We start from the raw sequence: 18,011 nt of genomic DNA on the forward strand, positions 1-18,011 counted from the left end.
ATATTCTAAAATGCACCTTTTACATCCTTTTAAAATGTCAGATTAAGTTATGTGAATGACTCAGTCTGATTTTTTTTCTCCTGTGACTTTAGGCAAGTCACTTTTCTCCTAGCTTTCAGAAATGGATGTTATCTGACAGTTTTTCGACCGTCCAATCTGAAAATATCTTGTTCCTTGTTTAGAAAGATGTGTATATATTACCCTAGAAAAAATAAGTGAACTGTGTTAAACTGAATGCTTGCAACCCAAAGCCACTCCARATTTTTAATTAATTCTTCACCAACTGTAAAATAAGAGTAATGCAACATACCTTGCAGATGGTAAATATAATAGTTGATAAATTTTAGAAGATAAAATGATTAAAGAGAAAGATCAACCATAGTTCAGCATTAAACATAGATATCAGGGAATATATGGATTTATGTCAGTCACTATAGATGCAGCCCTTGGGTTCCAGTGAAGTTGCCAGTGCAGACCTTTGCCATGACAAATCTTGCAGTGCCATCTTTTTGTGTCTTATGTCCCCCAAAAGAAATGCCAGTTTTATTCCTGAGCAGCGTTATCATACACTGTCAGTGCAACCTTTGTTGAAAGTAACCCATGTTTTTTGTCTTTACCAGAGTGGGAGGAAGGAAAGATCACAAATAAGAGCGGATGTGGACGGAAGGGAAGGAGAGCACAAGAGCCCTAATTCAGGATGGACAGCAGGGCCCGTCTTACCGCTGAAGTGGAAAACGCGCTGCCTTGGCTTGGCATCACCTACTCAAGGCGCTGCGAGGGGCGAAAGAGCCCTCAGGCCCCTGCCCCTGGGCCGTGTGTGTGAGCGAATAAAGTGCCATAGCGCGAACCTGCACCGCCTGGGCACTGCCAGAGCCCTCCTTCTCCCCTCCCTGCGGCGGGGCGGGCAGAGCCGCGACGGCGGGTCCCGGTACCCCGCCCCGCGGGGTAAGAATGGAGCAGTCCGCCCGCCCCGCCAGCAGGAGCCGYTGGGGAAAAGGGCGGGGGGGGAAGAGGGGTGCGCGCGCAGCCGCTGCGGCCCCGGCGGGCCCGTTAAGCGCCTGCCCCGCGGCGCTCTGGCGGGCGTGGGCGTTCCAGCGCGCGCCGTCAGTTAACGGCCCGCTCGTTTTGGCGGGAGCGCCCTCCCCCCTCGCCCCGCCCCTCGCCCCGCCCCTCGCTCCGCCGGAAAAAGCGCCTGGTTTGTTCCCGAAGGAGGAGGCGGAGAGGCTCTGGCAGCCTGAACTGGTTTAGGGAGTTCAGATCCCTACACGCCGGGGTACTGTAATCACTCACTGCCCTGCTCTGCCAGAGGTGCCCGTGCATGAACAATGCTTTAATTCACGTAATTTTGACGAGGAATTTTGGTGCTCCACAGGGCAGCGAGATTCTGTGGTGTCTGACCCTTTTCGGAACATAAATTTACATCCCCTGAAAAGGCACCTGGCAAGGAAAAGCCATATAGGGTGTTGATATATGATTAATCATTTATTTTCCTCCAAATCAATACATGTGAAATTCCAACACAGCACACCTCAGGGAAGGTCAAGAGGAGGAGAGAACAGATCACTCTTCTAACTATAGCACAAGGGACTCAAACTCACCTCCAGTGAAGCTGGCAGCAAAGTTTCTGTCAGTTCAAAAGCAGTTTATTAACTCCAAGACTGTGTTTGGGCCAAGTCCCTGTCATATCAACAGCGGTGTATCTGTCTAAAGGAGTGCAGCAAGCAGGTCTTGCTCATGCATCCCAATGAATAGCTCCTGGGGCGGTAACAGCAGGGTCAGGGCAACTGAGGTGATGGAGATGTATTTGTGTTTCTTCATAAAGAAACTCACTTCTTATGTACTTGCTCTGTTGTCTCAGACTTTCATCTTCTTACCTGGCTCATTGCAGTCAGTGATGCTTGGAGTCATCTAGATCTTCAGTGCGCTGAGGCACTAGTAACAGGAAGACTCTCCATAAAACAGAAGAATTTTGTTCATCTCTAAAGCTTTTAGCAGGGTGTGGTATAATTTCTCCTTTTTCCCTCCTAGCCAGTGGGAAGGCACAGGTCTGGGTCTGTCTAGTTTTTCTGCTGTGAGATGCCAATTGCCTAAGGATGGGGAGCGGGAGAATAGTCCCGTGACCTGTTTAGCTGTGCTTGGAGTGCTGGATTATGTGCCATTCGGGAGGGTTTTTAAATGGAGAAGGGAATTGTAATATAATTGTAATGCCTTTTGTATTACTTGTTTTTCTTCCTTGAGTATCTGAAGCTAAGGGGTTGTTAAAATCACATCAGTGAGTATTATTATATTCATTAACATTTTAAAGCAATTATTTTTCCCACTGATACAAGGCATGATATGAAGGCTTGATTTCTCATTTCCTAATTGTCAGGGTTCTGAAAAAGAAAAAAATACAACCTGACACTATCAGAAAAAAAGTGATTTTATAGGAATATTTTCATGAAGTACTAAAAGGAGGGACTCCATTGGATTTTCACTGCAGAAACCAAATAAGCTTATTTTAAAATTATAGCATTCTCTCTGTTTTCCCCTCTTCTGTATACACAACATTCTTACAAGCAAGTTATGCTAGCCTTAAGTATCCATTTGAAAGCCAAGCAAAGCTATTCGCAAATATTTATTCTAAATTACCCATGTCCTCTGTTAGACATAGCCCATCTTGTAGTTTCAAAATAAACCAGTCTTATATACTTTTCATGGATTTTTATTAACAAGGATGAGCAAGCAAACATATACATAAATCTAGGTCAGCTAATTTACAAAACTTCTGGTGAGCCATAGCTAGAAGAGTGAAGGCAAGCTCACAATTAAGACTGAAGCAACCAGTCTACAAAATCAAAACTAATACAACAGGTGATAAAATCCTATTTATAAGGAACTACTTAGTGTTCATTTTTCTTGCTTTTGTAAAATCTAAGGAGGTTATAATTTGCTTTTTATTTGGCCATGCCAGCAGTAAGTACCTATTCTGGTTCTAGGCCTTGCTTATAGACAGTGACACAAAGAGGGCAGTGAAGCTGTATTGGCATACTGTCATGGCAAGTTAACCATGAAAAAACAAGAAATAAGCTCCCTGTATATGTATTTTTGCATAATTAAATCCCCRGATTTTTATTACCCTTCATTTATTCTTTTCATTATTACAGGCATTACTTGCATATCTTCAGCATCTATTAAGTRTTGTGAACTCCAGCAAAGAACTTGAAAACAAATACAGCTTTATAGTCTGCTCTCAAGATATATGACAAAGGAGTTGTCTTCTCAAGAGCACTGTTTTGTGGGCTTTGTGTCCCAGAGAGAGAGGGAAGCTGAGATGTTGTAACTGACTTTTGTTATAAAAACACAGTCTGCCTTTAACTTTCTTACCAGAATAAATGCCCCTAATGATAAATCCTTTAAAGTGTTCCTACCTTCAGACTCATACTTGGATGCAAGATTCTCACAATGGAATGAGATCTCTTTTCCTAATACCTGTTAAACTCTTTCTAGCCAAATTGGTTGACCTGAGAGTAACATAATGGATTTTCTCCTTTCATTCTGGTAGGTCAGATAATGAAGAGCTGGAAATAGAATCTGAGTTTAAATCTGTATGTGATGGCATACAGAGAAGGTTGAAAGACTTTTCTAAAAGTACATTCATTTAGTCATGTATTGCCACCCCAACACTATCTTTGTTTGCATTTCTCAGTACTGATCAATACTTTATTGCCTGCTCTTTCATGATGAAGGCCTTGGAGGATCAAGTAGTCCAAGAAGAACCAGGATACCAAGATGATGAGGTATATTTATGGTTCACTGAAAAATATGTGCAGCAAATGTTATCCAAAGATATTTTTATCATGTTATGAAATCACAGAGAGGCAGGAGGTCCCCAAAGACTGTCAGGGAGTTCAATGCATTTAAAATTTTGTTATGGTCCAATACAAAGAAAATCTCATGCTCCTGTTCCCTATACGGTCTTGCTCTTCAAGTTTAAGTACTTTTCATTAACCTCTCAAAAACTATGTACAGCTTTTCCTGGATTATTATTACTGCTTTATACTCTACACCTTTATATTAAATGCAAGGAGACTATCGGTTAATTTTATGCTTCCTGGAAAGGCTGAGAAACTGTGGAGGAAAGAATCAAGAAGATACTCATAACACAGATTTTATTAGCATAGTAGAGGATTGCTTGGTGGTGAAGATGCATTTTATGAAGAAGGTGATAGGAAATGTGTAGGCTTTCTTGGCTCACGGTGGCTTTGCTTATTTTAGTAGTTCAATAGACTATGTACTATTAGGGAAAAAATCATTTCAAGGCTTAAGAATTTAAAATGGACACGTAATGAAATAGAGGAAGTTATAAGAAAAAGCAAAATCTGTTTTTTCTGTTCTTTTTTTTTTTTTTTTTTAGGAATCCTTTTTTCAGGATATTGATTTGCTACAAAAGCATGGAATTGTAAGTATAAGCAATGCCTTTTCCACACAGAATTGTCCATGCAAGGCTACTTTAAGGTTATTTCTAAAAACATACATTGATACAAATAATTGAAATTCCTCCTTGTAATAAATTCTAAATAAGCATCATTTGAGGACAGACTTTGTCTTTGATGAAAGGACAGGTTTCAGAAAATCTTATTCCCATCAAATTCCTAAATAAAGTGGCAAGATATTAAAAGTATTTAGCACCCAACACTTCTTGAAAAACCAACCAGATGCCAATTTATCTGAAAATTGTATGATAGATTACTTCCTGCTCCTGCCAATCTTTGTAATTACTCCCGCATTTTTGATGCCCATGAAATTATACTGTGACAATTGTTGCTATACTATTTTCAGAATGCTGGTGAAGAAGAGGGTAGAGTGGGAGTGAAGAAAGTATTAGTAGCTGGAGAAATAGGTAGTTAGTTTTCTTCTTCATTAGATACAGTTTCCTATAATTTTTATCATCATCATCATCATTATTATCATATAAACATCACCTGTTGATTGGTATTATTATTACTATATACTTATTCAGGAGACTGGCTCAACCCTATTATGCTCAGTGTTATATAAACACAGAATAAAAAAGTTGGCTTTGCCCCAAATAATTTAAAATTTAACTCTTCGATAAATGACTACAGATGGATACACACAGAGAGGACACAGACACAATGAGACAGCATTAGTCAGCATGATAGTTACTGGACTCAGCATGTCAGCAGTCTAATTGTTGTCAACTATTTATTGGCAATTCATTGATGGTGAGTTTTAAAGAAAGCTGTGAAGAAGGATAATGAGGTAGGGAGCTCCAACCATGGGACAATATAGTAAAACTACACAAATTCTTGTTTAAAAATTTAACAAGTAGACCAAAGAGGCTGATCTCAGGAGCTGAAAGGTGGTAGCACAAGCCTGTCAGTACTGAATAAGACATGTACAGATGTACATGTCTTATTATGTACGGATTGACACTAAGGCATGAAAGATTTTGAAAATAAAGACAGACTTGGGCTGTTCTTCATATTGCAGGTTTTGGAGACTGATCTGGTTTAAGACTTTCCTGCTGCTTTTCCTTATTTTCTTCCTTCCAATTGGTCATTCCCACACCCCATTGGAAGTTGTTCTCAGCTGTGCCCATGAAACTGTGTGTGACTATATGATGACCCATAGCTATTAAATTAACATGCTTAAAGAAATTTTTTTTTGTGGTTTTAGATTTTTTTTTTCTGGGAGTAGAGAGAGAACTATTTGATAGATCTGACACTGTGGCCACAAACAGAGCCAGATTAGCAAAACCAAGGCTATGATCTGATGTCCAGAAGTGTTTGGTAGGAATTAAGTTGCTATAACATCACAGCCTTTGCTCAGTGTTCCCACCCCTACGGCATGCTCTCTCTTCTTCCATCACATCTGCTTTTGTGGCCACCCTGCAAAGTGGATTAGTGAATCAACTCATCCARAAAGTATCACAACAAAAAATATTTTATGTATTTTTGTTTTAAAATTCTGGATCTGCTCACTTCAGAAGCATACAGCTGGGACAGAGTTGAGACATAATAAAGTAGAGGATCAGGACAAGCAGCAGGTGAAAGGGGGGGATGTATGTCAGTATTTTCAGTGCTACTGCTGAACACTTGATAGTATCAAACTACAGTCTAAGTAGTAGTAAATCCTAGCATCTTCGTAGGTAAATTAGCTGTTGGTGAAAGCTGTACRTGTGGGAGAGAGCAAGAACTTCTCTAACCATGTCTACCACTCAGGGAATTGTAATGTGGAACAGCCTTTAGTTTGGTGTGATCAGAAAGACAAAGCCAGTGAAGAAACACAAAAGCTGGGTAATGCTTCTAAAGTTGTGGTATAGAAAAATGATCTTTACAGCAGTAGTCTGTTGTCTTAATGGAAAAACACATTATGAACAACAAGCTCAATGCTTTTTATACTACTGGTTATTATATCCTTTTGGATAGAAGTTATTTTTATTCATGACTGATTTTGCCTCACCCATCCTTATTCATATAATAATCAAAAAATATATCACAAGATGAGAAATAAGCTTCCCAGTGAACATGATTAATTTATCCCATAGTCCCCTTCCATTCTTATGTCCTGTGTACCCCCACACTCTAGATAAATAGATGATACACCAAGTTCATATTTTTTTTTTTAAGAAAGAACTTGGCTGGAGATGGTAAGTTGAAGTATTATCCCAAAAGTTGTGCATGGTATATTTTCTTGTGAGTAATCTGTTGTTTTGCCCTTAAGTTTCCAGTGATGTAAGAATCATAAAAAAGGAAGGTTCTCAGCAAAATGTGTCACTRTGGCTCTGACTAAAGTCATGATGTACCCAATACATTAAAAATTCCGGTAAATTTGTTCCATCTCAAAGTGTACATTGGATCTGGCAGGTTATATGTATTTTAAATTGGACTTACTGTGAACATTCAGAAACAACACAGTGGTTAGAGTCAGCTTCGAATGATCAGCTGCCAACAATTTGTGAGAGTCAGCTTCCAGCTATCCCTGATCAGATTATCTGGTTTACAGATTATCTGTGCTATGGTACCAAGGACAGCTTGAGTTTGATAGGGTTTATTAGGTCAGGCTCCACACTTTGAAATAATCCATATTACTTCTTTACTACCAGCTTGGATCTAAAAAGATGCACAGAACAGAGACAAGTAAGCACAACTGGACCCAAGATGCCTTTCTCACAAAAGCATCAGGATGTCTCTATATCATAATCCCCCATACCAATGTTACTCAAATTCTTCTTTTATTTGGGTGTTACTGTCTCCTATTACACTACATCACAAAGAGTTTAATGTAAATCTGTTTCTTTCTTGGTGAAAATACACATGCATATGAATGTGTAATATAATGTGTTTCAAAAACTGACTTTGCTTCCTCAATGTTAACTTTCTTGAGTACTCATAGAAGGGGACTTTCTTCACAGAATGTAGCTGATATTAAAAAATTGAAGTCAGTAGGGATCTGCACTATCAAAGGAATCCAGATGACGACAAGACGGGCACTGTGCAATGTGAAAGGGCTTTCAGAAGCCAAAGTGGACAAGATTAAAGAAGCAGCAAACAAGCTTATTGTAAGCAAATCACTTTCCTGATAGTTTAAATGTTGGCTGCCCTCTCCAAAATGCTATCTAACATTTCTCTTAAAAGCATTTTTCTCCACATCATCAAGATAATTCTGAAAATGATTCTGCTTGTTACTACTTGTTACTATATTTTATACTCTACAACAACTGGACAAATATTGTGATGCTTTTCATATCCAACCTGCGTAAATGAGACTAGGGTGGAGAGAGGATACTTAGGTGGGATATCACGCTACCTTCAGGTTAAAGCTAAACAAAATAAACCTTTTGTGTTCTCTTTGGTTTTCTAGGAACCAGGCTTCCTGACTGCTTTTGAGTACAGTGAAAAACGGAAGATGGTATTTCATATTACTACTGGCAGCCAGGAATTTGAGTAAGTTTAGCTCTACTTAAATCATACCTTAATCCAAATTATTGTTGCTAATGAGACACAAAAGGGCAAATATTCAGCTARGACATGTAGGTTATAAAACCTTGTATTTGGGGCTAGTGCTGGCTCAAAGTTGCCTGCATGAGTAAGCAACAAAACTGAGTTTCTGAGGACTTTATACAGTGATTGTAAATAAATAAAGTTTGCATCTAAATATCCTGACTGTGTCATCATTTTTTCACCTAGTGGAAACAATCTCTAGGACTGAGGTCAAAATGGTAACTCAAAAGCTCTCCTGAGATAATTTTATGGAACATTATCTTTCCAAAGATATTTTCTACCTTCTTTCTTTCCAGTAATAATTTCTATAGCTTTTCTCTTGAACGCAGACCCAAAAGGTGAGACAGAGTTAATTCTTTGTATAGCAGTGATTATTTAGTGTCCTGTACTTAATGCATCAAGTGAGGGACTTTAGGACAGAAATAACTTCTTTTTTACTTTCCTCTTGTGATTTTGTGAGTTTAAGTATATGATAATTCTCTCCCTTTCTCCAGTAAACTGCTGGGTGGTGGGATTGAAAGCATGGCAATCACTGAGGCCTTTGGAGGTAAGAAGAAACTCATTTAATGAGTTTTATCGAGCAGATAAAGAACTGCAACATAGTTTAGATTTTAAATCAAGCTGGATTTCTACTATCAAACTTATCACACTGTAGTCATAACAGATAAGTACCTGCATGAGTGCAAGAAGAACGAATTGACTTTTAGTGTTTTCTCTTTTTTTTTCTTGATTTGTTTGCAGATTGTTTGAGCTGAGTAATCGTTAGACCTGGGGCCATGCTGATTCAGTACATCATACCATTATTAATACTTTTATTAACAGTATTGTATACAAAGGATTTCCCTGATACATTATCTGTTCCTTCCCAGTAGGGAAACTGCCACAAAAGATATTCTGTTTATGCACACTTTAGGATGCATTGAATTTCATATAATCTTAAGAAGTCACACCTAATCTATAATTATAGTGAATTTGATCAGTTGGTGGTTAATATTTCARCAACAGTAATAATAGTTTGTGAAACACAGTAATCTTTGCTTTTGAAGAGATGTACTAGAGACTCAAATGATTTGATAAAATGAGATTAATCATCATAAACTTCTTGATCATTTTACTAAAAATGAAACTGAGTCTGGTCAGTGGAATTAACCATTCCCCTTTTCCCCCTCCCCCATTAACAACTTTACCATGGATGCCTTGTGGTATTTAACTTCCACATAGGAAATTAGAAATGAATTTAGCAGTCAAGCATGATATATTTCAAATTAAAGCATTTCAGATTTTGCTTTTCATGGAAGACATTTCTACTGTACATAATATGACCTATTAAATGGGGTTAAAGATACAAAAGACAGAGATGCAGATGAATTTTGTAACAAAGAATGTTTTCTTATTGCAATAATGCATGAATTTGACAAACTCAGAAAAAATGACTTTTTTCTTTATTTAATAGAGTTCAGGACAGGAAAAACTCAGCTATCTCACACCCTTTGTGGTAGGTGTATTATCTCAACACTGAGAATTTCTCTCTGAGCCCATCTTTTGCAACAATATCAGGATTTGACGCAGATAGCGACAAGTCAGAATCCTTTATCCCTAGAAATACATTCAAAAAGACCTTGCTGACTCCTCTCTCCATTAATTGTGTTTGAGTACAGAACTCATATAAATGGTTTCCTTTGAGTACTGCCCACATCAATGCAAGTTTTGCCATAAGGAGAGAGAAGGCAACAGACTGCCTTACAGAAACCAGTGAAACACTATCTAAAAAAACAGAGCAAAATGTTCTGGGTAGACAGGGACATTGCTTAAAAAGAGCAAAAGCAAGGTTCTTTCTCAGCAACTATTTTAATTTCCTGGTTTCAACAGGCTTTGCTGGATATGACATTCTGAAAGGGCATAGCATACTACTAGCCAACATTAACTGCATAAACGAAGACTTTGGCAGTTATCATGTTTGGGCAGTGCCAAGCAAAGCAGGACTCCGATGCTTCAGTGCTATCTCGCTACATATAAATAATAGTAAATAATAACTAATGTAACTACTAACTACTAACGCTGTTGAAATATAGTTACTAGACACTGGATAGACAAACATTCACTTAAATAAACCATATATTATAATGGGTATTATGGATCCTTCTGGAAAAATGGGGCTTCTTCCATTTAGTCCAATCTAATGGCCAAATTAGTCAGCAGAGTTGTATCCTTTTGCATGAATGATTTCAACTGAATGGATTAAGTATTTTAATTTATTCACTACTAAGACTATAAAACCACAGTCACTAACTATTCATATACCAGCAAAGATTAATATCCAAAGAATGATTTGATCATACAAATTAGAGCTGCAAAAAACTATTAAATCAATACCATTAATTTTGGGCAGAAGATTAAGAGGATGTTTTGTGTATAAGCAATTCTTAATAATATCCTGAAGTATTTTCAATGTAAAATACACAGATTTAGTGATGGCACTGAGTAAAACACAATTTTGACACCATTGATTAAATCTCATCTGATCTCCAATAAAGAAAAAGTGGGTCAAATTTATCCTCAAGCTGGCAGTAAAACTTGATTTACTCTTGATTTCCACGCTGAGTACAAACTAGTGGTTCTTTGTATTCTTGTTATGGATAAGCAGTCACTGTGTTTTATTAAAAATAATAATAGAGCAAGAAAACATTTTTCCCACTTTTTCATTTTGATCTTCTATGATTCACTCTAGTGACAGCTCAGCTTCCAGGACCAGATGGCTACACAGGTGGGAAGATTATCTTCATTGATACTGAAAACACTTTGTATCTTTGAGACTGTTGAAAGCTGCAGGTATGATGGACTGGAAAGATGGTTCATTTTTTATAAGTATAACCAAATAGGAGGTTCTAGATAGCTCCATACATGTGAAGTATTATGGAATAGTGTCTAATGTACTATATCACAAAACAGGGAAAGTCATTAAGTTTACTCTTATCATAAATGACCAACATTGAAAGACTGGACAGCACAGTGTGTAGTGGTCAGAAGGCAGTGGTTTTTATCTCTGTCATTTCATGCAGTCTAACCTGGATTAGTTTGGGTTAGGTACAGATTTTATTTTAACTTTTTCTGGAGATCTAATATACCTTCTTTGTGACAGATTGTGATAGAAGCTTTTCTATTTACTTCAAAAGCAATTCATCTAAGCACTAAATGCTATTTTTAACACTTTATATCTGTGGTAGACTGCATATAAATAGTTTTTGCTCACTGCTAAGTTCCTAGAGCACAAAAATCCATATGTCAGAAAAGCCTCCCAAACCCAAAATAATTATCATCATGAGCCCTAAACTATCTTTAGGGTATGTGGGACAATGTGAAGAGAAAAGTCAAAGTCTCCTCTAAGATCAAAATAAATATTCTTTTTGTTTGTTTGTTTTTGTTCCATAGTTCTATTTTGGAATGGGGTTTTATTATTTTCAGACTATGGTTCGTACAAAGCGAAATCCTTAACGATTACTAATGTCAGCCGACCGGACCGTCTTCGTGACATTGCTGATCGCTTCAATGTTGACCATGATGCAGTACTTGACAATGTGCTGTATGCACGTGCATATACCAGTAAGACCATCATTGCAACTGGCAGAATATCCATGTTTTTTCTCTAAGACTCCTATTTTAATGGTTCTCTGTTTATTAACTGAAATTTCTCACTGAAAATCTTAAAGAACGTTTTGTTGCTGACAAAAGGAGTTATAACCTTCCTTCCATTTGCTCTTTCTGCTGTTGCACTGTAGCACACTTGCTCAGCGTAAGTATTCCAGCTCAGCTGCACTGCATAAACAATAAAGTTTTGCAGTTTGCAGCAACATTAAGTGAGTTCTGCCAGGTATGTGATAGGTGTCAGAGTACCACCTTAGTATCTGTTGCTCCTTGGAAGTAACAGAACATCAATTATGTAATCATGAGTGCCTGAATATAAGCTAATTCTATAAATGCTGTTGAGAAATTCTCTATGATTTTCTGAACAAAACTTTATAGAGAAGACTTCATGCACTTCGTGACAAGACATTGCATTAAAACTTCAAGGAAACTTAATGGGGCTTTTACTTTCTGAATACAACATGAACATGAATACTGTGAGTAATACAGTGTTCTCTGTTACTTAATTTGACATTGAATTCAAATGTTTATATTGATTTTCAGTTTTCAACACACAACAAAAAGTTGTCTTGATGCATAGTTTGTGAGACTTTTCATGGAGAAGTTTTGCTAGTTGGGTAAAGGATAACTGGAACATGCAGAAGCATAGGCAGCATTGGGTATCATAGAAGTAGCTCATTAGTCAGACATTGGTTTTAAAACTGCTAGCAGTGAAACAATAAATAGTGTAGGCATTTAAAGTGGAATTTTAAAATACAGAGTGGAAATCTGGCTTTTGTTGCTTCACAGCTTTTTTTTTTTATTCTAATTTCATTTGACAACCGTACTTCCCACCAGGTGAACATCAGATGGAGTTGCTTGACTATGTAGCAGCCAAGTTCCATGAGGAAGCTGGTATCTTCAAGCTATTGGTACAAGACTTCGATACTTTTCTTTTGTTTCTTACTGCTTTCAGAATAGGTTTTCCTATTTTCTTCCACTATATTTATCTAGCATAATTACAATGCAGATCATAGACTCCATTATGGCACTCTTCCGTGTGGATTTCAGTGGTCGTGGAGAGTTGGCTGAACGGCAACAGAAACTTGCTCAGATGCTGTCAAGGCTCCAGAAAATATCAGAAGGTAGGGGAAATGTTGCTAAATATGGAAAACATGAACAGGAGTTACTGAAACAATAGTTGTTGATAGCCCAGCATAACAACCTAGTAGCCACGGTGTATTATCAACCAGGCATTGACCTAGGAATCTTTCCACACTTTACACTTCAAYTGGTTACCAAAAAGAAATAAAAAAGATCAAACTGATGAAAAAACATATTATTTCAAGGTGACAGGCTAAGGATTCTTGAAAATTATTCAATATTTARAGTCTTCCTAGAAATACTTTTAAGAGAATTCCCAAATGAGAGGACAGGTTGGCGAAGTCTCAGAAGTACCACAGCTGAAGTCAAACAGGAGCAAAGTTAGGCCCTCCCTTAATTAACTCCTGCGATCAGAGACAAAAAATATTTGCTTCTGTTTCATTTGAAGTTTGAAGTGCTTCAGCAGCAACCTTGCTTTTACCATGCATGTGAAAATATGTTTGAATTACAATTTGATATATTCTTCTTTCCTGACATTGTTTTCTATTGCAGAATACAATGTGGCTGTGTTTGTGACCAATCAGATGACTGCTGATCCAGGAGCAACTATGACGTAAGATACTTTTTTTCTCACCTTCTTTTTAAATTTCTTCTCTTTTGTTTTACATATTTAACAGAGATGAGAAATGAGATTGAATGGAGCGAGAGGCACAGATATAAAGGTACACTCCTCATTTTTAAACCGTTTCAGACTAGAATGTCATTGGTCCTTCTGGTATGGTGAAACATTCATAAATGACACTTGTGAGTTTCTCTCAGTTTTCTTACTGAGTTTTTTTAATGTTCAGCAGCTGTTTGGCATGATGACCTCTTTCATTGTGATTTGAACTAAGAAAGCAAACCATAAAAAATATTGGAAAAAAAAMCAACCAGATTTTCTTTTGGAGCAGCTTAAAAACAAAGTTTAAGGATTTTATTTCTTAAGCCTCTTGAACTTTATGAGAGCAAAATAATGCTAGCATTGAGCATTTGAACATCCTATCTTGACACAGGTGTGTAAAAGTCCTCTTTTGATTCATTTACCTATTTATTATTCATTACTGAGTCCAGTATGCCTGTCTGAGAGTTAATCACAGTGTTAATGTATGGAATTTGCACAGTGAATCATCAATATTTTCTTGCTAATTTAGCTTTCAGGCAGACCCGAAAAAGCCCATTGGGGGCCACATCCTTGCACATGCTTCAACTACCAGGATTAGTTTGAGGAAAGGGAGAGGGGAGCTGCGTATTGCAAAGATTTATGACAGGTAAATCACCTTTTCTTTACAGGAAGGAAGCTGTGTTATGAGCAAGGTCAAGGTGATGAAGTTCATGGTACTGAAACTTAATAACTTGACGATTGATTCATGGTTTCAAATTACCTATGTTTCTGTATGGTATGTGAAATGTGAAAAGACAAACCAATTAACAGACTTAAAGTTCTGTATCAACTTTATCAAATATATTAAATTATATAATCTTTCATCATAAATCCTACTAGATGCTCATCTCCTAAAGAAGATCATCAAATAGTTTGGTAAAATTGGGGTCCCTTGGCAGGAAAGATCCAGAGCTGTTTAATTATGAAGTTTGGCTGATGAGTATCAGTTTACCTAGTAGGCTGTGGCAGACACAAGTCATTACAAATTGTATTAGTGGAATTAGTGTATTTATAGAGAGACCCAGTGTTCCTGATCAGGAACTAAGAAATGGAAGTGAAGGTTTACACAGACAGAATCTTTGCTTCTCCTGTACCTCCTCCTTTCCCCTCCCTGTAGTTCTTATCTTCAAAGAGGTAGATTTCACATTTTCTGATCTTGATAATCTTGATCACTTTTTACAATTTGCACACAGCCATAAGGCGTTGAAGTATTCCATGTTGCTTCTTATACTTACATCATTTTGGGAATTATGCCACAACTGCATTTAACATGGGAGAAAAACAGTTTAATGTTTCTTCTCTCTGCAGCCCTGAGATGCCTGAAAATGAAGCTACATTTGCAATAACTGCTGGCGGGATTGGGGATGCCAAAGAATAGGCAGAAAACTGATGCAAATGTACAGCTGCAAACAACTTAGGCAGCTGGGATGGAGACGTGTGCAAGGTCACTGAATCCCTGACTTCATTTTTATCTTTTGGGGATCATTCAAGATATTTTTGGAGGACATTGGAATGAGCTCTGTACAGTTCAGTTTTATTGATCTTGATAGAATTTGGTTCATCTTAGGGTCTTTGCTTTTCAGTTGAACTTTCAGCAGACAAAGATTTAAAAAATAAACTTGTGAATTGTTCAAATAATCCTTTCCCTATATTTTGTGAAAATTAAAGCTGTCTTTTCACATCAGCTTAATGTACTCTTTTTCAGTTTCTTTGAAAGTCTATGAAGTAGAATTGAATAGTGTGAAATGGTACAGAATTGGAATAAACATAGTTTTAAGTGACCAATAAATAGATGGAAAAGGCAGTGGTAGAGCAAGAGCCCAAGAACTTGATGAAACCTCATGAACAGTAGAGGAACAGCAGCTGCTTGAAAATACATTTTTAGGCATTTTTGTCTTGACTAGATTATTTTTGTCTTTTTATTTAGCACTTATACTTTTGGAGGGAATGTTTTAAAATTGTTTTTATTTCTTAAAGCTAAAAATAAAAATAATAAGTTAGAATGGCACTCTGCTTATGTTTGGGTGCTTTGAATCGGACTCCTCTCTCAATAATTTCCATGAATATTCATGAGAAAAATAAACAGGATGCAACCCAGTATTTTAAATCCTGTAGTCTGGTTCCCTACGAAAACAAGCATTGTGTGATTGCCTTGCTAGTCTCCTTCTAATGTCAATAAGAATAGTAAAGATGACTTTTTGTTAATGAAAAAGCAGAAGGAAACAGAAGCAGTGGCTGGATAGAGGAGAGAGACTGACACTAGTACTTTCACTGAGGGAAAGACACTTTGCACTTAGCTTGCTGTCTGTTCTGAGAGACCATGTCCTCTAAGGGAAGGTTTCACTTTTTCCTCCTGTCTAAAAATGCTGAAGAGAATGGCTATAACTTTGATGTCTGGTCAGAGAACTTGTCTTTGCTCATAAAAGTGCATTTTTAATTTAGATGATCTAATTCATTTAAGATAATTTCTGGTCACCACTGTGTTTTTACTTCATATTCTTTAAGAAAAGTCTGACACTGTAGCCAGGATTTAACTTCAGCAAGTTTACCTTGTGATAAAGGTAAAGAGTTTGTCTTCACTGAGTGTTTTCTTAGCATATCTTATATTTGATAATTTTTCTGAGGTAAAACACCATTTTTCACAGTGGAGAGAAGTCTAGAGAGACAAAGGCAATAGTAGGGAGGTCGGTTGATCAGAGAGAGCCAGTAATGGATCAATAGTTTTCATTTAATGTAGCATCTAATTCTCTCCATACCAGTCTTTCCCACACTGGGCAGTCATTTGTAATCTGCCAAGTAACAGAGTGTAAGCATGAGCTTATAGTGTTACTTGATTCACTGCCACCCACTTAGGGGGCAAAAGTTTCTTCGATGCATTAAGCACCAAGTTTGCTTTTTGCCTTCTCACATGTGCCATACTATAATGCAAGAAGAATTAATTAAAGTGGTAAACAATTTATATCTGGCTCCAGGCAAAGTTATTTGTTAACCTCAAGGGTCTGAAAGTAAAGGAGACTTGCTTGCTCTTCTACCACCGTAACTGATTTTTGATTGTCTGATAACCTGGCAAGCACTGCTGATGGTGCGGCTTTGGTGTGGGGAGACCTCCATTTGGCTGGTGCACGCAGATCACCCACCCGATAAACCTCATGTACCAGGACAGGTGGGCTGGCTGCTTGCCCAGAGGCACTAGAAAGGTGAGCACAAGCCCCTTTCCTTTCAAAAGGCCATTTCATTGCTGCCATCATAAGCTCTCTCTCTTGCCCAATTCAGTGCAAGATTGACAGTTTTCTAATAGACAGTTTATGGCCCATGCCATGTAGATGCCTCCTGGCTTATTTTATTGTTTAGTTGAGAGTCTCTGGTGGTTTTTTTGGAGTCAAACGCTAACCGGCGCATACACGCAGTGCCAGTGCTATGCCCTCCGTCCTCTCCTTGGTGTGCAGGACTGGCCTTGCGTGTGGCTCCCCCGGGAAGCTCCTTCTGCAGTAAGGAACCGCTTTGCAGAAGATCATAGAGAATTTACAAACAGACACCAACATAGTTTGTAAAGATGACGTGATAGGGATAGTAAAATCGGAATGCTACAGTAGATTTGTCGCTGTAATTTGTATTTATACATATTCAAGCATTTGTTAAATAACAGACATGCCTTTATCGTTCCTTCGGTTTGTCTGTTTGAAGACAGTCAACAAAGCCAAATTAGTTTCATCTACGTGCCTTTAAGTAACGATTTATCTCAACGAAATTGCACGTATTTAGCCAATTAGGCTGAAAAGGCAGCAGAAGACCTTACAACATCAACTTTATTAAGATTTACATTTTGTAAGTACATTTGTAAGCTTTTAAACATTCAGTGTGTCACCACATGGACTAACGCTACAGTCAGCAAAAGTGTGAATTCTTTAGCAGTTTACTTTCTGAAGAGGTTGCTATGAGGCTCTTGCAGTTATGGAGGTGGGTTACCAGGGCCGAGTATTAGCCATTTTTTGGATGCATTACACCATTTTCTTCCAGCCTCCTGGAAATAAGGAGAAAGCAAACATCATGGCTGCTGTCACGGGTTCAGTGCTGTGCACTGCGCCAAGATCCCCTCTAGTCATCTACAAGGAAAAAAGAGTCAAGAGGAAACCAAAAATAACCGGTCCTGCGCACTCCTGGTGAAGCCACCGCGGAGGCCGGGGGCACCCACGCTTCCGTTATTGTTTCCTCAGCCCCGATACCACCTTCCACAGGAACAGCGGCCGCGTAGGCAAAAGGCCATATTCTCCAAGCCCAACTACGCTGCAAAGTTAACGTAATCCGCCAACCCTTCCTGCAAAACCTACGGAAGAATTTTACGCAAAACGGGCGGGCTCTTCCTTCCCTACGCCAGCCCGCGTTACGCAACTTGCGTACGCGGTGCACTTACGTAACGTACGGCTTGGCCTCGGCTTCCCCTACCGTCCAGAAGGGGTTACAAGACTGACTCCTTGCGTAGCAGACTTTGAGGAATAGGGAGAGTGCTACTCTCCTCCCTCCCCTTCTCACTCAGGGGCCTCGCTCAAGTACTGAACACTACGTAACTTTCGTAATCT

The 18,011-nt window shown here is 38.2% G+C and overlaps 1 protein-coding gene across 2 annotated transcripts; it reads left to right on the forward strand.

Moving 5' to 3' along the window:
* The first annotated feature begins 3,695 nt into the window (after window positions 1–3,695).
* Window positions 3,696–14,865, forward strand: DMC1 (DNA meiotic recombinase 1). 2 transcript variants are annotated; one of them, XM_026072565.1, is made up of 13 exons: window positions 3,696–3,779; window positions 4,397–4,441; window positions 7,421–7,567; window positions 7,870–7,952; window positions 8,504–8,556; window positions 9,463–9,504; window positions 10,738–10,810; window positions 11,518–11,609; window positions 12,489–12,562; window positions 12,661–12,775; window positions 13,287–13,347; window positions 13,925–14,041; window positions 14,743–14,865. In XM_026072565.1, the coding sequence occupies exons 1-13, from the start codon at window positions 3,720–3,722 to the stop codon at window positions 14,810–14,812; spliced, it is 1,032 nt and encodes a 343-aa protein (XP_025928350.1). In that variant the 5' UTR covers window positions 3,696–3,719; the 3' UTR covers window positions 14,813–14,865. The 2 variants fall into 2 exon arrangements, with proteins under 2 accessions (XP_025928350.1, XP_025928349.1); XM_026072564.1 differs by lacking the exons at window positions 10,738–10,810; window positions 11,518–11,609 and having other exon boundaries at window positions 3,723–3,779; window positions 14,743–14,812.
* Window positions 14,866–18,011: the final 3,146 nt, after the last annotated feature.

Source organism: Apteryx rowi, unplaced genomic scaffold (genome assembly GCF_003343035.1).
Source record: "Apteryx rowi isolate R43461 unplaced genomic scaffold, aptRow1 scaffold_343, whole genome shotgun sequence".
NCBI classification, from domain to species: domain Eukaryota; kingdom Metazoa; phylum Chordata; class Aves; order Apterygiformes; family Apterygidae; genus Apteryx; species Apteryx rowi.